The sequence below is a fragment of the Mixophyes fleayi genome, chromosome 1 (assembly GCF_038048845.1).
Source record: "Mixophyes fleayi isolate aMixFle1 chromosome 1, aMixFle1.hap1, whole genome shotgun sequence".
Taxonomy (NCBI): Eukaryota; Metazoa; Chordata; class Amphibia; order Anura; family Limnodynastidae; genus Mixophyes; species Mixophyes fleayi.
The window spans coordinates 325,422,839-325,449,177 of NC_134402.1; the positions used below are offsets into that span (position 1 = coordinate 325,422,839).

Genomic DNA, 26,339 nt, shown 5'->3' on the forward strand with positions numbered 1-26,339 from the left:
AATCTTAGTGAGAAATGTCATTATGGAGTCACAGAATATTTGGTGAATACTTCATATTTGCTACTGTACACAGCAAATCACAGTGCATTTGATTTATACTTATTTTCTGTGCTAGGCTCTTCTATCTATGATCTCAAGAAGCTACACATTAGTCTAACGGGAACTTCTCCTCCCACTAAAACTGAGAATTGTCATTAGTTTTAATGGGATAGTAGAACTAACCAATTATATTTTATAAAGTCTGTCACTGACCACCTTCATTAGATATTCATTGATGGAGTACTCAGCAACTATCCCTGATTCATTTCCTAAATAGTCTCTAATGGGGCAAGAATGATTTTTGTTTCACCATTGTTTCACAATATATATATATATCTGTATCTATCTAGTTTTATATAACAATAAACACCTTTTTCTGCAGAGGATGATACAGGATTGTCCTGAAGATCTAAGCATTCTATAGCTGCACAGGATAGGACAAGTTATTTTTCTTTTCACAAGGAAACTAGCAGCGATCATCTTGCTCTTAAAAATTACTGTGTGCAGTTATGGAGTAAGGACACGAACTTTAGCCTTAATTGTTAAAGGTAATGTTTTGATTGCTAAAAAAAGTACACAAACATACAAAGAAGTTAATAATAGCTATTTGCAAGAATACCTCAAGTTGATTCTGATTTTTCTTAAATGCTACGTACAGTTCTTTTAAAAATAAATTGGTATTTGCAAAATTTGTTAATGCAGAATTCACACTAATTGCCAAGCCACATAAAGACACTGGGGGGTATATTTATTAAACTCAGGGGCGCACATAGGGAGGGGGGGGGGGTTCTGGGTCTCCAGAAACCCCTCCCCTCCGTTAACGAAGTGCCCCTACATACGGCACTGTACTATACAGCAGCTGCGGTGCTGTCAAAGAAGTGTCCACGGCGGTGCTGTATTGTATACAGCACCGCCGGGACGCTTCTTTGACAGCACCGAGGCTGCTGTATAGCACAGCGCTGCCGATATGGAGCTGCTGCACATGCGCCCGCTCATGCGCAGAAGCTCTCTCTGCGGGTTGGAAAAATTGGAGATGTTGCCTGTAGCAACCAATTATATTCTAGCTGTCATTTTGTGGAATGTGCTAAATAAATAAGAACCGGAATCTGATTGGTTGCTATAGGCAACATCTCCACTTTATTTAAACCCGCAGTTTAGTAAATATACCCCTGGGACTTTTTGGGCTGTGTTATAGATACTGTAGTGATAAGAAAATCCAATTCAAATTGCTGTTTCATCCTTCCATTTGAACCTCTTGCACCTCTTGGAACTATCTATGCTTCCAATACTGTTTTTAACTACCCACCATTATATAATGAGTTAACAAGAAGCAGAGCTGCACATATCTAAATCCTCTACAAATAATAATGATTTAATTCCAGCAACCAGACAATGTACATTTAGAAAAAAAAGTAAAAAAATTATATTTCCTCTTAAACCTCTCCACCAGACGTAACACTTCTTTTTTCCAATATTTCATATAAAGCAAATTATGGGGAAAAGCATCAGGTAAATTATATGACTTATAATTTCTGTTTTTCAGTTAGATGATTCTTTTCAATATAATTGTATTAGCAGGTCTACAGAATTTATACATCATTTAAAAAAATAATAAATAAAATATGGTCATAAGCTTTGAACTTTTGATGATTGTGAGACTGTACATTTAATGCTAGTTAATGGATTTATAAGATTATATACTTAATGAAATAAAAGTATTTGCATTAGCTGAAAGTTTTTTAAAAAAAAAAAGTCATAAAAAGTATTTAAAAACTATACCCTCTATTCACATTCTCCGTATTGTAAGCAGACACACAACGGACACACTGTATAATACATCTCTTAGTGACAATTTTGACTGAATGCATCATTTAATTGTTAACAAGCGTATAATATTACATGACTGTGTGCTTTCATCCTGTTGTAACTCCAGCAGCAACATCTGAGTAGTACTGAAGTTAGCAAAACCCCTTAGAGAGGAGCGAAGACCATCTTAAAGTACCATCGGCTGATACCCTGTTACTCTTCAGCGTAGACTGCAACCCACTGGGTCCGGAGGAGAGTAACTAGGGGGTCATCGCCATGCACAAGGAGTTGGACTGCTGATCCCTCACAGCATTTTCAGGTCGGACACAAACTGCCAGTCTCTGTGGAATAAAAGAATGAGAGTGGGCTAAAACCATACTGCAGTCACCCAAACAATTATACCATTATATTATCTGTTCTGAAATTACCACCTAATGCAGCCTCATTTATGTCTTAAAGGATCACTAAATTTAAATTACAAGTTGGTATATATAAATGAGATACTAATAATATTCACAATATACTGTATATGAAAAAGTCTCAGTAGAACCAGAAATATTTGAGATAATGTTGTGACACTGCAGCCAACCTAGCGTTGCCAAGGTTAATAGTTTTCATAGTAAGCACCCCCACACTTTTTTTTAATGTTTTTAAGTAAGTGTTATATATTATAGAACCGACAGCTCCTCGCATTGCCCCCTTAATGCCGGCAATGTGACTGCCGCCGTTTTAAATGCCGACAATCACACTGACAGCATTTTCCCTTGTCAGCGTTTATACCACGGATGTCGGAAATGTTGCCTTTCACTTTTTGAGTAAGTCTGTATTTGCTACATGTCGATATTGTAGTGATGGTCATTTTACTGTCGCTATAACGGCTGTCTGCTTTGTAGTCATCGGAATGATTGCTACCACCGGGCATTACAAAGGCTGTGCTTATTATTGCTTCTTGTCAAATAAGTAATACTGGGCATAACTACTGGCCATTATTTAACATGATATTATGTATTGCCTTCATAATGGACTGTGTACTGTATTCTAGCAAACAGAATAGGCTCTGTATTATATACTATAACTATACTGTACTTGCTGCCATTATAAATTTTGTATTTTGAAGCAATAATTTTAAGGCTGTGATCCTGGAAGGCGGGTGGGTAGGGCTTAATTTCACTTCTCAGGCAGCAGAGAGCAACGAATCACCACTGGTCACAGCAAACCATTGCGCTTTGCACCAAGATACTAAATAAGCCCCAAAGAGTACTTCAACTACCATGAATTGAATGAGTTAGGTAGAGCATCATATATTCTACAAAGTATTCCTTTTTATTGTATATCTTAAATTGGATATATTTTTCCTAACTAAAACCATAAATATGAATTTGTCTACTTGGCTTTGTGTTAAAAAAAACCATAATTTAAGGGTGTAAATATATTTTCACTTTAACTATTAGATTGGCCAATAAGTCCATTCCTTTTGGATGTAAAGAAAAAAACACAGATAAAATGTTAAAAAAATAAAAATAAAATGATGCATTCTATATAGAGTATCAAAAACATCATCAATTCCATGTATAGGTAATATTGGTGGACCATTGACCCAAGCAGTGGCGGAACTACCATTAGTGCAAGAGGTGCGGTGCACCGGGACCCATGCAGAGAATGGGGCCCGCTGCACGGGGAACTAGCGAGCTGTGGGCCCGGTTCCCTCCTCCCCGTTTCCCTGCATCAGGGCCCATGGCTCACTAGTTCCGCCTCTGGACCCAAGTAATGTACACTCATGGTAGCAGGGACATGTTAAAATAAAAAACCCTTTACATTAGAAATATTTACCTGTTTAAGGGATCCTGGAGTCCATACAAGTTTGTAAACCATGTATACAGGAATCCAGATGAAGGATGATGCTCCAATGAGATACCCAACTGAGATGGTCCATTCCGGATACCGGTAGTCAAATAGCATCAAAGGTGGTTGATCCATAAATGAGCTCACTATGATAAACTAGAACGAGAAAGATAGCCAGGTTATATGGTAACAAGATACGTCAATATTAGTCAGTGCTTCATTTTCTAATTAATTTGTAATCGTAGTGGCATTTATTAAATACAATGAGAGTAGTCTTTAAATAAAATAGATTGATTTAGCCTTTTGGAAATAAAAACTAGAGAAAAGTTAATACTTAATTGGACAAATTAAATTGGTCTGTTATTGTAAATGACAATATACAATGGACATATGGCAGCAGATTAGCCAAGCCAACAAGAAGTCCTTGTAGCCTACCCAATGATATTTATAAGTATGTAATACAAATTTAGAATTAAATTACTTATATACATTATAAACATATTTCTATACAGTGGTTAAAGTGGAAATTTAGGAAAGGCGGTATGGAAAATGTAAGGCAATGGAATATGGCACTAGGAGAAGTGACAGTATGACATAATGACATACCACCATATATAACCAGCCCACTGTATGTAACCAGTCCACCACTGTGTCTATCTATAGAATAATGTTTAAAATAAGCTGTATGATTTATGCTTATGTTTGAACTATGTGTATTATTGTTCACCCTGTTCATGTGTGTTCTAAATTACTATGTTTACCACAAGCACTTTACAAATTCTTCTCTAACTAAAGTACTTCTTATCTCAATCTGATATTAGCTTTTCACTAGGCATCTGACCCAACAGGTTTTTATGGGAGGAGTTCTGTGTGGTGAATTCTTGGTGTCTATAAGCATTCCTTATGACCTTTCAGAGTAAACTATAACTTTGCAAACTTCTGCACTGTACTCAATTTAACCATGTGGCTATTTAGTGTTCCCATATACCTTTTTGAACTTCTAGTTTAGTTATTCTACTAAGTGGAGTGTAAACTGAACATGAAGTAAGGATCATTGATCCTTAATGTAAACAGCATGCCTGTACTCATGGTCCTTAATGGAAAAACTTGGCTGCATATTGTCAGAAAATTAAGTACATTGTTATTTTGGAGGCTTATACTGGCATTTGAGCCACAAAACAGCTGTCCTTGAGTAACAAAAAGAGTAAATTTAGTTCCAATTACAGCTCTTCCATGTTTCAAGGAATAGATAATAACATGCTCTTAGCTAATATACAATTGGTTGCGTAAATCCTTTTGTCTTCCAGCAAGGCTACTTTTAGGTTCATTGGTACTTTAAATTTTCTTAGGGTCATCCACAACCAGGTGGTGCAGCACAAGAGTCCCACAAGCTCTGTTTGTGTACCATACACCTATCCACACCCTGGACAGTTTGACAGCCAGGAGCGTGCACAGGGCACAATAATAATTATATAGCCTCTGTGGCTAATTAATAGGGCTGATACCCTGAATTCTGAATTGGCTACCCTTACTATTTAAGGCAGGGAGGGCTTAGCCTCCCTGGCTGTTATAGCCTCTATGCACCACTTGCTGACCACCTCCAGGTTTTCCTGTGGATACTCTGTCAGAATTGTGACCTCGGCTTGTTTCGGATCCTGCTTCTTTGCTGATTGCCCCTGACCTCGGCCTGTCTATTGGATTCTCCTAGAACGCTACCTGCCCTGATCTTTGCCACCTGCCACGACCTTTGGACTGTTCCTGGATTTGTCTCCTATATTCTTGTTACTCCTCCTACCTTCTGCGCTACGGTATCTGTGCATAAGCTCCTACTAAGCATGAGTTAAGACCTGGGGCATCGAAGTAGCTGCGAGCATGACAAGTTCTACAGGAAAGGCGACTGCTATAAGTGAAGACCTCTACCATCTATTCTAGGAGTGCATGTCAGTGCCGTTAGCTGTAACACACACCTATTGTTTTCCCTTTAAAAATTATATGGTAATCTTCTTTTCTGCAGTAGTCCAAATGGAAATGTTAATTAAGTAATGTGAATTGACAGCCAGCACATTATATAGCTCTGGTGTTAATGATTTAACTACTGCAGGGATGAATACACAACCAGCACCTAGATTTTGTTCCTGATAGACATCATCATCATCATTGCACCAGCCCTCCAGGACCTACAAGAAATACACCTCCTAAAAGGCATATTTGGAGATGCATCCATGACTAATTATGTTGCAATGACGTGACTCAGTAGAGAATTCTCTGTAGAGAATGCTTACAGCAGATATAATAATACAATGATGACATTTCAGAAATATTATACTTACTGCTAAAAATGCTGGGCTGATTGCTACCCAACAAACTCTCCAGTATATCCCAGGAGAAAAGCCTAGCATGGACTTCACATCATTACAGAACCTTTGTATTCCTGGGAATAAGACAACTTTATCATGTTCATTCAATGTATACAAATTGGCAATATTTATGTTGCTAATAAGATGATCATCATTCATGATGGACAGTGCAACTCACACTGCAAATGATTTCTACCTATGTTCCTTTTACTAAACCCCTCATTAAATGAACATTACTTTAGCATGGACATTCCACTGCTTGTGCAACCCTGAATGTAGTATTACACAACTCTTAGAGGTAAAGATAAAAAGTGTGGGATATGTTTCATGTAAGTGTTAAATAAGAGTATAATAAACAAATTTAATGGCCGATTCATTCTAATTGTTTTCATTTACACTGGGGTTGTGCACTAAATGTAGAACAAATGAACAGGTCGTTGAATTAAAGGAATAGGCCATTGCTATGAATGGAGCACCACAGCATTGTTAATTTGTTTTTGCTAAATGTTGCACATAAGCAAGAAACCCTGTAGGAATGAATGGCTATTGAATTGAATGGGAAAAGCTCTGTACTGCATGTAAATGTATTCAGTACATATAAACCGAATATCCAATACATGTGCAATTGCATAGTGTTTATTATGGTTTTCACATGCAGTTTGAAATTGTTTTGTGTACTGTAATAGATAAGGCATTCAGTAAGACACACTACCAGTAAGTGACTAATAACATTCATTAATAAACCCCAATGGCTAGCCAGGTACTGGCAAAAGTGTGGTAAACTCTGTGCTACTAACTGTTTCTGAGGTTCATGCTGTCTGCTGTTATCTTTAATATTGGTTGACTTCATACTTGCCAACTCTCCCGGAATGTCCGGGAGACTGCCGCATTTTGCGAGAGTCTCCCAGACTCCCGGGCGAGTGTGGCAATCTCCCGAATTCTGCCCATTTCACTAGGTAGTACCCCACTTCCTAGTGAAGTGGGCAGAATTAGATCCCAAACGCCGCGATTCCCGGTGTATCGGGGCATTTGGCCCCGCCCCCCCACTGTCAAATGGCGTCATGCTATCACAGGGTGCGATTTTGGCCGTCCTGTCCCCCTCCACTGGCTGGCTCCCGGAAGGGAGCTGAAGAAAGTCGGCAAGTATGGTTCACTTTAGAAAATAGATATTGTGGGCGTGATTCATCTTCAGGTGTAAATGCAAACTGAAAGTGATGTTGTTTTTTTTCAAACATATTTTTATTGATGATTATAGCATTATGAGTTGGTAATTTCTTTTATGTGTGTATGTTGCATTAGAAGATGAATATTCCCTGTGCCTTCCCTAATGCCCACAATCTCCAGCCAGGTGTCTGTGACCACATGTATGAAAGAACAATTATGGAGGTAAACTTTATATCAATAGCTAAGTGAAAGAAATTTGTTTCTTTGCAAGTAAACCTGATTGAGCTGGAACATATTTAGTGCATAAAAATGACATTCAATTAAGTAGCTCTCTCTAGTCTTACCATAAAACCAAGACACAGCAATTGCCTCTAAAAACACAACTGCGATGATAGAACATCCAGCCCCAAATTCCTCCAAAAGTTTTACAACATATGCTCCTCCCTGATAAAATAAGATATAAAATGATGGAGCACATTTTTATATAACATTTACATTAATACATATAGATTACACTTATGCGGGTACAATATTTTTTGGGGGGACTTCCTGTTTAGAATAGAATTTTCTAGCAAAATAACAGGGGATTATCTGTATATAGAGGATTTACAACACTGCTTCCTTTAAGATCTGAAAATGACAATGTTGAAAACTTAACTAGTCACGAAATTCTATTGTGTATTATTTCATATATGCACAACTAGGACCAATGTGTTCAATATGAATATACTTGGCATTTGCACATAGATTTGCATACACTGCCTGTCATAATTATCCCTACTTATTTCTGTTTCTGACGCTACGGCACTAAACCAGTCTTAATACTATAAAAATAAACTTTTACTTCTGAACTGTTTTTTTAATATAAAAAGTACAGCAAAATATGTAGATATCATTATCCATCCACTAGTAAAACAGTTTAATTTTGAGTATTGAAAAAAACCAAAAGGACTATACTAACTGAAATTATATACATAATGTACTCTCCACACTCTACAAAGTTAGACTTGTATTACATCAGTTAAACATACTCTCCACATTCTACAAAGTTAGACTTGTATTAGATTGGTCAAGCATACTCTCCACACCCTACAAAGTTAGACTTCTATTATACCGGTCAAGCATACTCTCCAAACTCTACAAAGTTTGACTTGTATAACACTGGTCAAGCATACTCTCCACGCTCTAAAAAGTTACACTTGTATTATAGCGGTTAAACATACTCTCCACACTCTACAAAGTTAGACTTCTATTACACTGGTCAAGCATATTCTCCACACTCTACAAAGTTAGACTTCTATTACACAGGTCAAGCATACTCTCCACGCTCTAAAAATTTACACTTGTATTATACTGGTCAAACATACTCTCCACACTCTACAAAGTAAGACTTGTATTACACCGGTTAAGCATACTGTTCACACCCTACAAAGTTAGACTTGTATTACACCGGTCAAGCATACTGTTCACACCCTACAAAGCCTACACGGTTAGACTTGTAATTAGACTAAAATGTGTAGTGATTAAGTCCAACCCCCATCCCAAATAGCTAATGATTTAGAGCACGACACATATCCATATGTCATGACCTCAGCAGGTCTGGACCCAATTGAGCATTTATGGGATATTCTGGAATGATGCCCGAGACCGGACATTCCACCACCATCAACCTGGCATAAGAAACATTCTTGTGGAATAATGATGCTGCATCCCTCCTGCACAATTCCAGACATATGGATACTAAATGTCATGATCCATACAGGCTGTATTGGCGGTATGTGGTGGCCAAATCCATTTTCGTCATCTATCTGTACTTTGCTAATTCCTTCACTGTGAGTTCACTTTGTGTTGTTACATTATTTGTAGTGTAGATTTTCCTGATTAGACTTCTATCAACATTTTGAAGGGACATATTTATTTGCATGGTTATTTATTTTATGTCTTTACTACATATCTCTGTGCTGTTTTGACTATTTATTTCACATTTGAATTCTAATTTAGTTTTGTGAAAAGTATCTGTATTATTTTGTTGCCTACCTTTATAAGATATACTTATTTGGCAGATCACATTATAGAAGGACTATGGGCTAGATTTACTAAGCTGCGGGTTTGAAAAAGTGGGGATGTTGCCTATAGCAACCAATCAGATTCTAGCTTTTATTTATTTAGTACCTTCTACAAAAAGACAGCTAGAATCTGATTGGTTGCTATAGGCAACATCCCCACTTTTTCAAACCCGCAGCTTAGTAAATTTAGCCCTATGACTTTATTTCTACTATCTGATTGTTAAAGTGCAGGATTTTTCTCCATAAACAAAGTTTTCCTCCTAGCATTTTTTGTCATGATTGCTTCAGACCCTTGCTGGCCTAGATTAGCATGTGCATTAATTCTATTCAATTTATCCATTAATTCAAAAGCATACAGGAAATTTGCAATATTTTGCCTTACCTGAGTTAAAGTACTAAGTGAACCAGTAAAACAGATTATCACCAATCCTAGGACAAACAGCTCTCTCTTCTTACCCAGAATGTGTGGGTATTCATCCATGATGGCGGTGATGACGGCTTCAAGACCTCCAAACTAAGTCATATGGAGACAACAAATACATCAATAAAGCTAAAGACGTTGTACATACACATACCTAGCTAGATACTGATGATGATGTTGTTAGATCAGTCTTAATTATTCACAGTCATACTTTGGATTTATACAATAATAACCTGTGGGGTTACAATAAATCAATTAGAAAGTGCAGACTTAAAAATTCTATAATTTGTTTGCTATCAAAATGTCCCTGCTAAAAGAAGAAATACATTATTTTAAAATAACAGGTAAAAAAATTGAGTATGATGGGTCTGATTCATTAAGGATCTTAACTTAAGAAACTTCTTATTTCAGTCTCCTGGACAAAACCATGTTACAATGCAAGGGGTGCAAATCAGTATTCTGTTTTGCACATAAGTTAAATACTGACTGTTTTTTCATGTAGCACACAAATACTTGATAGCTTATTTGTACACTGAAATATAAAGTTGATATTTGTGTGCTACATGAAAAAACAGGCAGTATTTAACTTATGTGCAAAACAGAATACTAATTTGCACCCCTTGCATTGTAACATGGTTTTGTCCAGGAGACTGAAATAAGAAGTTTCTTAAGTTAAGATCCTTAATGAATCAGGCCCGATATTATGATTCTCAATATTATGTCAAGCTAAAGTCTGTTTTTTTCAAAATTAGTTTGACTGTTTTATATTACAAGTGTTTCCACAGCTCTTAAATATTTTAAAACAGGAGTAAACAGTACTTTTAACAGGATTTGAGTTGACTTACTGTACTGTCCAAACCAAGTGTGATTATCATCAGAAAAAATATAATGGCAAAGAATGTTGAGCCAACCATGTTAGCAATGGCTTCTGGGTAAGTGATAAATAGCAGACTGGGTCCTATGAAAAAAAACAATACAATGTATAGTAAACTATTTGTCTAGCCAAGTGTCATAAACTGTAATACCTAAGTTTTAGGAATCCTCTGACTGCAGAAATGACTGAGGGGGAGATTTATCAAAGGTCTTTTTTGTTCAAAAGTTAAAATCACCATCAATACATTTCTAATTCATTCCCCAAACTCTCCCATCTATTGAAAACAATTGAGCTTACAAAAAGGCAAATAAATACTATTTTGGAACTGTTCCTCTGTTCTTTGGCTGACAAAGCATGATGAGAATTCTACTTCCACAATAGTATTCAACTGCTTTTTAACTTAAAATATTAATTTACTTCACAGAACATTTTCCATTCATTTCAACTGACAATGTATATTTATGAGCTTTCTGTGCCCATTGAAATGCATTGTCCATTGAAATGAATAGGAAATCTCACTCCTCTGTCTGGTTTTCAGGCAATCTTGAATGAAAATAGTGAGATTATTTTTGAAGATCTCCATGGCAAGTTTGTGAATTGCTTTTTAATAGATGATTTCTGTTGATTTCTGTGATTGTGAGATGTATGGCGATTTAACTTTTTAAGGGTTTTAAAAAGAGATTTCCGTGGAGATTTGCCTTTAGTACATTCGGTGAATTGCATTTACATCACAATAAATAGGTCAAACTCGACAAAATCTATACAACTTATGAGACCAGAAAAAAGTAGACTATATGGGGCATATTCAATTAAGCCAGCACATCACGGCAATACAGTACTGAAACATCACAAATTTCCCTTCACAACCCTATGGGGTGCGCAAGGTAGCCGCGATGTGCAGGCTAAATTGAATATACCGTATTGAATATAGCCGTATTGAATATAGCCGTATTATTTGCAGATGGTCAGAGGCAGGTGTAGATAACAGATGATGATGATGATGACCATTTCCGGCACTAGTGAACTGCTGGTGAACGGATTGTTGCAACTGCAACGCTGACACTGATTAGTGTTTCTTTGTCGCTTGGACATATATTATATTTTATTGTGCATGTATTTAAGCAAATAATTTTTTACACGAGACAGGGAATTGTTTTAGGTATTTTAGAGAGATTTTTACGTTTTATTGATGCCGAATAGCAAATGCATTTCTTGCACATTAAATAAATTGATAACATATTGGGGCAAATAGGATGTAAGTGTCTGTAACGTGTGCCTGCAAACCAGGTACATATACTACCGATACTAACCTGCACGGATCTTCAGATTCTTACGACTGAGCATATGGCTGTTTTTAGCATAAGTTACTAAGATATTAAGTTCTTACAATTATTATGTGTGGCACACAAAATCATTCTAATTGAAAAGCTTTTAAGAAATATGATTATCCAAGTTTAATCATTTAAAAAAAAAAAAGATTTAAAGAAATATTACACTGATCAATATAAGTGCATGATTAGTAACGTTATATACTTTTATTATAAATATATTATTGTTTTTATTTTTTTAGGATTAAACTATTTTTCATGTCAGAAATACTGCAGTTTCACTGGGTGCAGCAGCTATGGGGTCCAGAAGTGAGGAGTGTCGGGTATATTTTAAACTGCACCAAAGGTACTGTATTTTATGCACAAGTATCATCATGACTCCTGTAGCAATCATAGATAGAAAGATTACCAGTACAGATATCTTTTTTATTAGAACAATTTAACATGAATGCAGGAACCAAATATATACGCAGAGATAATTATGCCCACCTTTGTCCTTTGCAACATCTTCCACTTCAACATCGCGCATTTCAGCCATATAACCCAATACTGTGAAAATCACAAAACCAGACAGGAAGCTGGTCAAACAGTTCACCACACTGGTGATAATAGCATCTCTGAAAAGCATACAAATAGACACAAGGTTTGGGTTGCTGACACAGTAAAATGAATATAATTACAGCCTAGTGTCACAATGCAAATATTTTATAGGCAATATAATTTCTCACTCCTTGTCAATCAGTGTTCCATTTATCAGCAGTACAGCTGTACTGCTGGTACAAAGATGAATACATTGAATTGTATTTTCTCTGGAAAGTATTCCCCATGTTAGTAGAATGTAAGAAAATTATTTTTTTGCCAAATTTAGGTGATTGAAGAGTTGCAAAATAAGCCAGTATGCAAGTCTGTGAACTACATGAGCTAAGGTGATTTAGAAAAGCAAATCTAAATATAATAGCAGACAAATATTTTCAAATAGAAATGTGTAAGGATGGCAGGTATGTATTGTACATGTAGCTATAAATGTATATTACAATGAAATCATAAAATTATTGTAAAGTGTAGTTGAAACAAACACAAAATGTAATACATGAGCATTTATCTTTTATGCCAAGTTCGTATTTGCCATGGAGTATAGACTAAACAGTATATTATATTATGCTCTCTTAAAATATGATGTGCTCTGAACGTGAAGTGATACATATTTGTATCTGGCCTGGGTAATTTTGTGTTGTGTTCTAGCTAAAAAATGCTGTTTGTTTCTACAGTAACACTTAAAGCTAAAGTTCTAGCTCCAAAGTTCTAGTTCAAAAAGAGCAGAGCGGAGGCTTCGTCTGATCCGCCACATACCCAGTGGGTGCCTGTAGCAGACTGCACATACCCAGTGGGTGCCTGTAGCAGACTGCACATACCCAGTGGGTGCCTGTAGCAGACTGCACATACCCAGTGGGTGCCTGTACAGACTGCACATACCCAGTGGGTGCCTGTAGCAGACTGCACATACCCAGTGGGTGCCTGTAGCAGACTGCGCATACCCAGTGGGTGCCTGTACAGACTGCACATACCCAGTGGGTGCCTGTAGCAGACTGCACATACCCAGTGGGTTCCTGTAGCAGGCTGCACATACCCAGTGGGTGCCTGTAGCAGACTGCACATGCGCAGTAGAGGCCCACAATTTGCTCTATATTATTTTTGAAGATTACAGAATCTCTGAGCTGCTAACTGTGATTTTTTTTTTAAGTGAGATATCTTGTTTATCTTTCTACAAGGTATTGAACACGTCTACTTATCGGCATACAGATTTTTATTTATCTACATTTTCAGAGGGTATTTCCACATTGTATTTCCTAGTACTTTGCAGATTATTGGTTGTCTGACTTCTATAGACCCACAGATGTGACCCAAAACATTTATGTATTGTGAGGCTGTTTTCTAGTGTCCTACCTGTAACAATTGTTGGTGAATGGATTGTAACTTGCCAGTGCTAGGAGAACTCCAAATCCCGGCCCCAGAGAGAAAAATATCTGGGTTGCAGCATCCACCCACACCTGGAAAATGAGAGCACACACTACAGTATTCTCTAGCAGAGTGTGGACATTGTTTCATTAACTACAGACTGTGGAGGTTGCCAATTGTTTAGGCTGAACCAATATAGAGAATGCAATTTCTAAATTTACTAGGTAAAAATATACCTTTGCCGCAATTTAAAAAAACTTACCTCCCCAGGACAGCGCAAAGATTTTCCTCCAACAGCGGAAGCTCTGTCTTTCTGGTACCAAGTATTGTGTATAATGCGCATGCATGGCGATAAGTCCACGCATCAGCAAATGATCCCTCTCACACCAAGCCACATTCCCAAATATAGCATTAGTGTCAATGATTGCTAGGATAATGGACTGCTGATGCTTGGTGCTACATCCAAGAAGTTATTGTGTGAAGAGCTGGGAGAATGGGGGAGAATGTCCTGGAGGGGTACCGTCAGTGTTTCCACCCACAACTAAGGAGTAATCGTTATCCCAGCTCAGCACATTATATGTGCCACTTTCATAGTGATTAATGGCCCATACTGGCACTTCTGAGGAGGGGGCAGATTTGTTTGAGCAGGAGCTATATAACATTGACTTCATTTTTGACATGCTGAGAAACTTATGCTGTGAGATCAGCCTCAGGTTGTAGCTGATAATACCAAGTTCTTTTAGTAACAAACACAAGTCAGGCATGTGTCTGATAGTGGAAGGCTCAGGCTGTGAGCCAATAACTGGGAGGCCAATACTGCATGGGGGCTGCTGTGATAATATCCCTGGTATGATGGAGATAAGGGATGGGCTCGTTAGTTAAAGTCCAGAAGACGAGGAAGGTGTTAGAGATCTGGGTTGCCGCTCAAGTCTGCGTCAGTTACAGGTGCAGAAAGAAAGGAGACTACTGCCATGCTTAAAGCCAGCCACAGACCACTTTATCTTTTGTAGAGATAATAATCCAAGCCCCAAAATGTTAATCTTTTCACTGCTTGGTAAATTGACACAAATGATCATAACATAATGCATCTATTTTACCTGAATATAGACCCTAGTACACTATTATGCCCCCCTGTGCCTATAGCACATTTTTATTTCAGCTGTGCCCGTCAACACACTATTACACTAACCAGCCTGGACAACACAACATTTGTCTACCAGCTTCTTACCACTACACTCCCACAACATCCAGTCCATTATTATATTAGTTTTGCCTACATTGCATTAACAAGTCCCTAACTCAAAGTAATTTTATAAGCTATAGAAAGTTAGAAACCAAACATGTTAATGGAAATTATTATTATTAATAATAATGATAATAATCATCATAATAATCAGAGTTTTTGTAAAACTAAATGAACATAGATAATAATCATTTAAAATTGAAGTTTATTACTACTATTGTTTGTTCAGCTGTATTGCAACATTGGTCTAATTATCTGAGATTTAGACCCTAGCTGGATATTACCTAGCATTATAATTTGAAAGTATAAAGCTGATTGAATTTCAAATTTTGAAGAGATCCCTGGTCTGTAATTACAGACAGGAAGTCTATTATAAACATTGCTGTACAAAAGAGAGTAGAAAGCATTAATACAATATTGGAGAAAATGAGATGTGTAATTGAATGAAACATTTACATTTCCAAGGGCTTGTTCTGTCTCTTTCTCTACATGGAAGATAGAAAACAATGTGATATTTGCTATTCAAATCTCTGATCTACTCTGGTCTGCAAATATAAGCATGTCTGTGATGTTAAAACCAGCTGCCAGTACCTAGACCGAGATAGGGCACAACAGATGTGGCTCTCAAGAGCTTTTCCATTTATTCTGTCTCATCAAGCTGCAGGGAAGTAAAACATCTCAGCCTGATTCACCAAGGCATGTATCTGGTGATTTTGGGCGTATCGTACGCAAAATCAATTTGCACATGCCCAGAGCTCCGTCTTCAAACACAAAGGACACTTACTACAGTCTACAGTTTCGGGGTATAAACAGGGTGGGGAAGGGGCGTTTTGCCGTTGTCATTATACAAGAAGGGCGTGCCAAACTCAAGCGCACACAGCCACATCTAAATCCAGCTCTGGCTATCCTCGAGTTACCTGTTTTTCTGCCATATCTCTTGCTCCAGCTACAGGGCTAGCCTAAGTCCTGATCAGGAGTGATGACAGTCTCGCATGCATGCTATAACATGTGTTTGCAATCAAATGCAGCTGTAAAAATTTATTTTATGCTCAGTAGACATTAACAACATTCTAGTAAATATATTTCATGGGAGGAAAGAAAAGAAAAAAATAACAGGTGACTTTAATTCAGTTATTTTTCCTGTGCGTTCTTTTGCAAATTTGTAAACCCAATAAGAATTGGACACATCCTGCAGCATCTTGTGTAATAGAGCACAGCAGACCTGTGCCCAATTTGAAAAGCACATGTATCTTAAGATCCATGTCTTGATGAAATCGGGAATGCACAAAGCCTAAATGCGTGCATATAATACCTCATGTCCACAGTGTATTTACTCTATACCTTTCTACATGTATGCTATAAAATGCAGAGCTCATAGGTTACAAATGGAAATATGTAAAAAGATTTGTCTTCAGTTCCAATTTGTCAGATATTGGTCAGTTCAGGGTCTTTGAACTAATTAGCAAATTCCCAGATAACATGGACAATGCATTGCTTTTCGCTATAAACTAGCGCCATGTCAGAATGGCATTACCTTACTATGTTCCTATGTTCTGCCAGATAAGATCACTATGCGTATTCATCCAGAATTCGTTGGCAGTGTTAGGCTGGCAGTGAAGGGTGAAATTACTTAATAATTTGAATTGGGGGGTCTTCAAGAGTGGCCCCTGCATAGTAAATAGCAGAGGTACTGCATTATATAATTTACAGCGATACACAATGATGGTTATTGCTGCTGAATAGTTAATAGACCCCAAAGTGCAGTAAAAATAAATTAAGTGTTAAAATTGGATTTCAAATAATAATACAATTTACTGTGTACAACCTGATTTGCACTATGTTATATATTACTGTCGATAGATATATATATATATATATATATATATATATATATATATATATTTATTTATTATTATTATGCACAGATCACATTCAAAGTTATCTAGGGTGTTTAGTTCTAGAGAACGAACTATTAAAGCCTGAGGCAGGGGTGAGTATATGGGGAACGTCAATGTTCCCAAACATGCCCATCTGGGAGCTGATCCAGAGTAAGAAGGACGCCTACTGAGTCTGCAGCGGACAGTAAGGATGTGTTCAAGCAATTCCTTACAGACTCAGACTGGAACAAAGTCGCAGATACACCTGAAAAAGAGATTTCATTTGCTGGTGGTCAGGGGCAGGTGTAAGTAGCAGATGATGATGATGACGACGAACACCCCATTTAGAAAAATTAGAAGTTTGTGAATGATTTGCAGACGCTTATTGAGACTTTAGTTGTCGCTTGGCGATTAAGATTTGCAGAATGTGTTGTATCAAAAAAGTATTTTTTATTTTTTATTTTTTTTGCACACATGTTGGAAAGATGTTCCTACTTCATCTTCAACTCTGATTGTGACATACTTATGTATACATTTACATGCAAATTTTTCAATCACAAGTTTCATTTAGGCTTGCACTCCATTCTGAATCAGACCCTCTGTGTCTAGGTTAGGGGACGGATATATATACACTATATGGACAAAAGTATTTGGCCACAACTGTTAATTATTGAATTGAGGTGTTTCAATCAGACCCATTGCCAGAGGTGTATAAAATGAAGCACCTAGTCATGCAGTCTCCATTTGCAAACCTTTGTGATACAAAATGTGTCCTTATGAAGAGCTCAGTGACTTCAAGTGTGATACGGTGATAGGATGCCACCTTTGCAATAAGACGGTTTGTGAAATTTCATCTCTGCTGGATATTCCACGGTCAACTATAAGTAATATTATTAGAAAGTGGAAGCGTTTAGGAACAAAAGCAACTCAGCCACGAAGTGGAAGACCACGTAAAATCACAGCGGGGTTAATGACTGCTAAGGCGCATGGTGCGTGAAAGTCACCAATGCTCTGCTGACTCTATAGCTGAAGGGTTCCAAACTTCCCCTGGCATTAATGTAAGCACAAAAATTGTGCAGCGGCAGCTTAATGGAATGGGTTTTCATGGCCAAGCAGCTGCATGCTAGCCTCACATCACCAAGACCAATGCAAAGCATCAGATGGAGTGGTGTAAAGCACACCGACACTGGACTGTGGAGCAGTGAAAACGTGTTCTGTGGACTGATGAATCACAGTTCTCTGTTTGGCAGTCAGATGTGCGAGTCTGGGTTTGGCGGACGGCAGGAGAATGTTACCTGCCTGGCTGCATTATGCCAACTGTGAAGTTTGGTGGAGGAGGGATAATGGTATGGAGCCGTTTTTCAGGGTTTGGGCTGGGCCCCTTATCTCCAGTGAAGGACATTCTTAAGACTTCAGCATATCAAGTCATTTTAGACAATGCTATGCTTCCAAATTTGTGGCAACAGTTTGGGGAAGGCCATTTTCTATTCCAACATGACTGTGCTACAGTGTACAAAGCAAGGACTACAAAGACATGATTTGATGAGTTTGGTGTGGAAGAACTTGACTGGCCTGCACAGAGCCCTGACCTCAATCCCATTGAACACCTTTGGGATGAACTGGAGTGCAGATTGCAAACCAGGCCTTCTCATCCAACATCATTGCCTGACCTCATAAATGCTCTACAGAATGAATGAGCACAAATTCACACAGAAACACTCCAACATCTTGTGGAAACCCTTCCAAGAAGAGTGAAAGCTGTTATCGCCGCAAAAGTATTAAAGTATATTAAAGTATATGTATTTGAATACAATGTCATTACAGTCCCTGTTATTGTAATGGTAAAGCGTCCGAATACTTTTGCCCATATAGTGAATATAAAAAAAAGTTGTTAGTTGGATTAATTATTTTTTGTTCCTTGGATATGCAGGTTTTTAGATAGGAAAAAGTTGTAGCCACAATTATTAGAGATTAATATGGTACTCGGATAAACAGCTTGTCCATGAAGTATGTAAGCTAAAGGGCATGTATTAGTAAAATGCTGTTTTTAATCATGTTACTTACCGCAGTGTCTGTCAGCTTCTCCCAGTTGGGTCTCAGGTAGAACAGGATTCCTCTCCATGCCCCAGGCAGTGTAGCACCTCGAATCAGGAGTATGAAGAGGACCACATAGGGAAGAGTCGCTGTCACCCAAACCACCTGGAAGGCAAAGCCCTGGGTGTGACTGGAGAACTGACATTTTACAGGACCATTTCTCTTTGGTTCACACTCTTCATAGTAGTTTTTTCTATGACACAAACATCAAGACATCTTTTCAGTTCCCAGCTGGTAGGTCACTGGCTACCGATCATAGATTCCATGTCACAGTTTGTATCTAGCTTCTGTATCTACTAATTGTATATAATGTCCTAAAAGTCTCTACTATGATTGTGTAGCTACATTTTTATTTATAAAAAACAAAATCTAAAAATCTATAGGAATTTACAGAAAATAAATATAATTTACAAAGCTGCAAAATTGCAGCCCACATTTCTTGATAAAAAACCTTCAAACATACAAAAATAAAACATCTAATAAAGTCAGTCCTGAGGTCCCCTCTCTCTCTTATTACTGTCTGTGAGCTGCAGAAGGGCTATAGGCCTGTTGAAAAGCCAGTAATTGGTCCTGGGGTATTGGATGGAGAGAGAGGGTGGGCTCCATCCACTAGGACCATTAACTGGGTCTTCCTAGTTACCTGCGATTCTGCTGGTAATCAAGAGTTGCACCTGAGTGGTGCTGGTAAAAGTCTTCAGTTCAGCTCAGTCAGTCTCTCACTGCCTGGGGACAGGGGCTGCAGAGTCTCTGTGAGAGAAAGCCTGATATCTGCCTGTAAGTAACTATGCTGAAACCTCTTTTGTTTTGTCTTAGTTTGTTAGTTAGTAGTGACCTATGTTTAGTTAGAGCTGGTTGGCAAGGTGTTTATTTTGGAGTTTTCTCTTGTTTTCATACTGAATAAAACTGGCTGAGGCCAGTTGCACGAAACCTTTGGTCTTGTGTGAAATCTCTTGGCTGCCATACACACCATCTACCCCAGGATTCACCGGGCCACATCTCAACTATATATTATTATTCTACTTTTATACAACAGAGAAGTAATGGTGGCTAGGACCAGGAGTGTTGTGAGAATAAGGGAGGGGCAGTAACAAAATGTATAACTGGGCAAGGTGGCGCTATGTCCTTAGCCTTGCGCTTAGGACACATGCTCCTGTGTCCTTACCTTTCCAGATGTTTTCACTCCTTTCCACAAACTGAAGTAAACTATAGTAAAGATAAGAAAGAGACAGACAAGAAGCTGCCACCTCATCCCTCCAACATGATCCAAGCCATCTGCCTCATTTATACCCAGTACATTCCGCCTGTAATAAAGGGAACACATATACAGAGATGAGTTCAGAGTCTTGCAAGCATGACATGACAAACCACTGCACTCTATCTGGGGTATATCCAGGTATTATTAAAAAAATAATAATTAGGTAATGGTAGCATTTAGATTGGGCACTTACTACACATAATGGAGTAGGAACAGCAGCATAGAGTATATCTGTACAGGGTACTGGGTACTGGCTTCTTTTTGTTCATACATCCTGTACAATACAATGAAATCTGTTTAAAAGCACTAGAGAAATACAGTGCTAGGTGAAACCTATCCATACTTACATGCAAACAGTTTCGTACAGTAACTGGGTTCCCAGAACGCATATTTCGGGATACCCCTGGCTTTAAAAAGGGAATATACTTTTTCAAGTCCACACGTACACTACAGGGCAGGTGTAGTGCCGGAAGATAGTGATGACCAAAACGGCATTACCTCTCACAATAGGACTGGATGAGTGTCAATACACCTGCACACCCGACACAGCTATATCAGACCACCTATCGTGCCATTTAATTTCTCGGAACACTGCGGCCATTGTTAAGGAGGTAGATTATGCAGTGAAAGGGTTAATATTAATGTTAGGAGGCAGCTGTGTTTTAGGACTAATAAGGATAATTAATGAAATCCATGTACATATGTTGTGTTTAATATAACTGCATGTAGTAAAAAAAAGTGCAATTGCGCAAAAACAAACAAATGCATACGCATATCAATGCTTATGGCAGAATTACATAACATATATTAAAAAATGTGTAGTATTTGAATATGAGCGGAACTAGGCAACGTTTGCATGCTCTTTTCATTACACATAGGGGGGGAATTCAAATCCCTGCAATGCGCCAGTGATTTAACATGGATTTTTCCTCGCACTCCATAGAGGTGTACAGCAAAATTTGTGATGTTCAAGTACCTGGAAATAAGTGCAGCCGGACATCATGCTAAGATAAGCACATTTTGTGTTCCAATTTGAATCCTTAATATGCATGATTAAAAATTATGTAATGTAATGCTTAAGCCATACTCCTAAGCCTAGAACAAGCTCCATATAGTTTAAAAATGTAAGAATCCCTCACATATCATAATTTGTGCCAGTGGAAGCATTAAGGAAATATTATTTTATTAGCTTGTACTTTTCTCTCGAGAATAATGTGCATGTCACGACTCAGACTCGATTATCACAGACGGGTGCTCACGATGCCACTGGTCATCGCCGACAGCATTTCTCGGAACAGACGCCGCGGCTCTCCTGTGCAGTCGCCATCTTGCTGGGTTCTGCACATGCGCAGATCCCAGAATCTTCAACATTCAAACTGTCTGGCCAATCAGCCGGCCTGTTCCACTATAAAATGCACCTTCTGCAGACAAATGGTGCCAGATCTTCAGGTCTCTCCTACTGAGCTGTAACTCCCAGGATTTGGCTCCAGTTTCTCATTGCTAGCCTGTTTCGCTATCAGTCTGCGCTTGACGCTCTGGTGCTCACTCCGCTACAGACAAGTTGCAGAACATCTCAGATCTCTGTCATCCTGATTCTAGGGGCTTCCCAGCTCCACAAGACTTCCACGGCAACCACAGTTCCAAAACATCTCACCTCTCGGTCATCCTGATTCTAGGGGCTTCCCAGCTCCACAGGGCGTCCACAGCAGCCACAGTTGCAGAACTCTCACCTCTCGGTCATCCTGACTCTAGGGGTTTCCCAGCTCCACAGGACTTCCACTGCAAACACAGTTGCAGAATATTTCACCTCTCGGCCATCCAGATTCTAGGGCTCTCACACCCCACTGTACCTCCCTTGTATCTCCAGTCCCTGCATACTAGGTTCTCTCTTCAGGTTAGCTTGTGACCTTCTGTGAGGACCACGACCTGTGGTTAGGGAGCCGCTAAGCCCATACCCCCTTGCGGCAGTCACTGGTGAACACCTCCCTCTCCGTTAGATTCTGCACCTCCAGGAGGGTAGCACCAACTGGAGCAACTTTTCGGGACATTCTCAGAGCCCTCAAGTGTAACAGTGCATAGCAGTAGGAGGTGCCATTAGTGAGGGAAGCATAATGTGGTAATACTGGTATGATCATCATGGTAAACAGCCTGGAGGTAAAAAACTGTTTCCAGTATCTTACACTTACCGACCAGCCTTTCACGCTCATTGAGGTCTTTGTCAAAAAGTAAATTGATATGTCTAGCTTTGCAGTTCTGATTGGGATGGAAAAGTCATGATGGGCTAATAGCTAGAAAGTTGATTTCAAGTATTTTGGTCTATACAACCAAAATATCTGTCAATTTTTTATCCTGAGGCACTTTATTTCAACCTTCTCCTCATTGGTGTTGGATGAGGTCCACAAGCCTCAATTTGTCTTCTTCAGGTAGCTGTGTCTTCTTCAGGTAGCTGCTCTGCTGGGACATGGGGCTACATGACTTTCCTTTGCATAGTCAGGGAGCTCAATGAAAGGTGGAGGCTGAAGTGGAATCACTTTTAGTTGGTGCAACACACTGATCTTACTCTGCTCTCTGAATCTTTCTTATTGGTTCAAATTGAGTCCCGAGAACCGTTTCAGGCAGACTGCATTTTGATTGCATGGGTGACAACAAATGCCCAGTACCTTGTCATGACATAAATAGGAATATATTAATAACTAGGACTTACTGAGCAGTGACTCAAAGTGGGGACATATGCCAAAACCCAGAGTTCTAAGGCTAATAGTTAAGGTCTTAAAGCTAACAGTTTAACCAGTTGTAGTGTCTTCACTGTGAATACCCAATGAGCACAGCTTTGATATATAACACATGCACACATGTAAATAGCATTCATAGTAGACAAAGCAACAGAAATGGGGAGACTTCTTTTCATTCAAATTTACAGACAATGATTCCTTAATCTTTCTTGCATGCATTATTTAACAAACCGTTTTTATGTTTAAAGTTTTGTCACATATGTTTGCTGTGATTTTGAACTTGTGGTATGTCACACAAGGCTAAGTACTAAACAATTTTACACTCTAGACTATCTAAATTAATCCACTTACATGCACTTACGTATAAAACTCTTCTGCAGGAGATTTGGAATAATTAGTCCAAGTAACGTTGCTCTTTCCAAAGTAACTGGTGCAGTTTGCTGTATTCCAGGGGTTATCACAACTTGTCCATGGCAGTGTTGAGGAAAATGATGAGTAGAAATAGTATAAAGCCCAGGCTATGATGGTGTTGTAATAGAAGGATACATACAGACCAATGATGCATATAGCGAATCCAATACCTAGATAAAAAGAAGCATTGAACATAATATTGTATATATGTATTTTATACAGTTTATAAACCTCTCAGACTTTTCCATCGCTCTAAAATTCTTTATATCTGATGACTTCAAGATGAAATTTATAAAGCCCTTTTAATGAAACCCCTAAAATAATAGTAATAAAAATAAGTTTTAAAATGCTATAGAACACAATGAAGCCATTTAGACATAGCTTATACATTGTAACAACAAGAAAAGACATGTACCTCCTTTGTAATATATGTTATGCCTTTTATCATGTTAGTCTCCAAACACATGACTTTTTAGTTATACCCCTTGCTAAGAGACTAACATGAGTTTGCTATGGCCCAGTAGCAAAACGTTGAAGGTCCTAAGCCATTCAGTAATCTGCTTTACTGCACACATATCAAGCACATTGAGATCTGCCTCATCCGGGCTGGGCTTCCCGCTGCCGTTGCCCAGCCTGGATTTGTAAAAAGGCCAGAATTGCCCGAGTGACAGACTTCCCATTAACTGCACCAGAAGTGAACAGGCAGATCGCTGCCATCCTAGCAATAACTGCTCACTGTCATACTTACCTTTAAAGATAGGACAGATGCGTTTCCATATGGATATAGCGCCTGTTCTGTGAAACTGTCCTAGAGCCAACTCCATGTAGAAGAGAGGGACACCGCCAAAAATGGCCATAATTGTGTATGGAATCAGAAATGCTCCTAAAAGGGAAAACAAAATAATGGGAACAGTAGTAATGTATTATAAACTCACATACAGACATATACCTAAAGGGCCTGAGTCATTAAGGAAAGTAAGGCAAAAAAAAGGGAGAAAATGTTCTCCGACACAAACCATGTTACAATACAAGGGGTGCAAATTAGTTTATTATTTTGCACCTAAGTTAAATACTGGCTGGTTTTTCATCTAGCACACAAATATTTGACATCTTTATTTTTACACCGAAATTTAAAGTTGATATAGGACATGCCCTACCCTAACTATAAATCTGTCCTCACATTTTAAAATTACCTCCCCCCTCCAATGCAACATAGTTTTGCCCAGGTCCAAAGTTACTCCTTTTTTATGCTTTGCTCTCCTTAATGACTCCAAAATGTCATTTGATTGTATTTAACAGAGGATATCGTAATATGTTTCTAATGGAAAATTCTGTTATGAAGAAATAATTTAGATTTATATATATTATATATTTTGTAGGCAATTATTATTATGTTTTTTAAAAGACTGATTTTCTTGATGCTGTATCGTTATGGTTTCCATACTACCTTAAACCATCCCATCTACACATACTAATATATAAAGGTTGCAATCTAGCTAAATGCATTAACTTTTTGGTCACCTCTTCTCTCTTAGGCATTAGACTCAGTATTGTAAGGGAAAAAACATGCATAATATTTTATGTAAAAATAGAAAACTATTGCTGCATCTGAAAATGTGGAAGTTTCACCCACTCAATTTATCTATTAGTTGTACATTAAATGTAACTTATTCTCTTCTCAAATTTAAACTTTTATAGTGATAATATTGAATGATTGTATCTGTTTATCTTGAGATAAATAAACTTAAAATAATTTTGGAATACATTTTATTAAATAAGCAATTTACTTTCAGCAAACACTCAGAACCCTTGCCTCTAATCATTCTCCCGCCTTCTTAATCAACCAGTTTGACCCAAAATGTTTTCAACTTTTACAAACTACTCATTGTTAAAGAGAGCTTGTCACCAGGAGAGATTGTATACTGTATATTGAGCCACAAGTGGTAAAATATTTTTTCCAATGCATTCATCCTATGTGTGGTCAAGAGAGAATCCATTACATTTATTGTGCAAGTTGATCATTTTGGGTTCATTTGACTTTGTCATAAAGATCAAATTTTAACAAATGGGGCTTTTTAGTATCATTCACAACTTCCTCTTGCTTATTTCCCATTTAAGCCTTTAGTTGAGAGCCAGAGTTGTCATGTGAGCCTACTCCAATCAGGAGCAACATTGCTTTCTGCTGCACAATGGGAGGTGTAGTTTGCTTGTATCTCTGTCTAAGTCACAGCTAATGCTTCAGGCGTAGGGGATGGACTGGAGCGCCGTGGGACCAAGGCAAAGACAAATGTGTAACATATGGTTGAATGATGTGCCAGTGGATCATGTAATATGACAGTACGTGTGTGTATATATCACAACTCAAAGAATTATCCAAACAATGTGACTTCTTATAGACAACCAGTGGTTTGTGTTAAACAGACCAATTTAAGCAGTAATAGTTACCAAAAGAGATGTTAATAGAATCATTTCATGTATTGTCACTGGCTAGAATTTATATTATAAGTGGAAATTAACTATATAAAATATTTTAAACATATTGAGAAAAGCAGAATATCTTGAAAAGTCACTATAACAGCTATAAACATCTAAACAAATTTTAGTATTAACAAAACTGCAATCACAAACATAAACAATTAATAAAACCCACAAATAGTCATTTCTTAAATTAAGTAAAAAATTTATTTTAAGAAAAATAAATGACCTGGATATATATTTTATTATGCATACACAGAATGTTTAATAAGTATAGCTTTAATGATTGCTCATACATTTTTAGGAATAAAATGAATTACCATCAAAGCCTTGTGGAAACAAATGGGTTAATTCCCTAGTGTAAAAGAACTTTGAAGTGATTTTAGTAAACTATGAGAA

At 37.9% G+C, this 26,339-nt stretch overlaps 1 protein-coding gene across 1 annotated transcript in view; it reads right to left on the reverse strand.

Moving 5' to 3' along the window:
• Window positions 1–1,056: 1,056 nt before the first annotated feature.
• LOC142159520 (sodium-dependent serotonin transporter-like) overlaps window positions 1,057–26,339 on the reverse strand; it is a 44,620-nt gene continuing 19,337 nt past the window's right edge. Inside the window, exons 2-13 of the mRNA XM_075214418.1 lie at window positions 24,214–24,348; window positions 23,416–23,635; window positions 20,230–20,368; window positions 19,038–19,172; window positions 13,842–13,945; window positions 12,387–12,514; window positions 10,541–10,653; window positions 9,657–9,788; window positions 7,553–7,652; window positions 6,018–6,118; window positions 3,676–3,843; window positions 1,057–2,186 (exon numbers count right to left, since the gene is read on the reverse strand). Of these exons, the coding sequence (XP_075070519.1) occupies window positions 2,106–2,186; window positions 3,676–3,843; window positions 6,018–6,118; window positions 7,553–7,652; window positions 9,657–9,788; window positions 10,541–10,653; window positions 12,387–12,514; window positions 13,842–13,945; window positions 19,038–19,172; window positions 20,230–20,368; window positions 23,416–23,635; window positions 24,214–24,348 (1,556 nt within the window). The 3' untranslated portion in view covers window positions 1,057–2,105. The remainder of the gene's footprint in view (window positions 2,187–3,675; window positions 3,844–6,017; window positions 6,119–7,552; window positions 7,653–9,656; window positions 9,789–10,540; window positions 10,654–12,386; window positions 12,515–13,841; window positions 13,946–19,037; window positions 19,173–20,229; window positions 20,369–23,415; window positions 23,636–24,213; window positions 24,349–26,339) is intronic.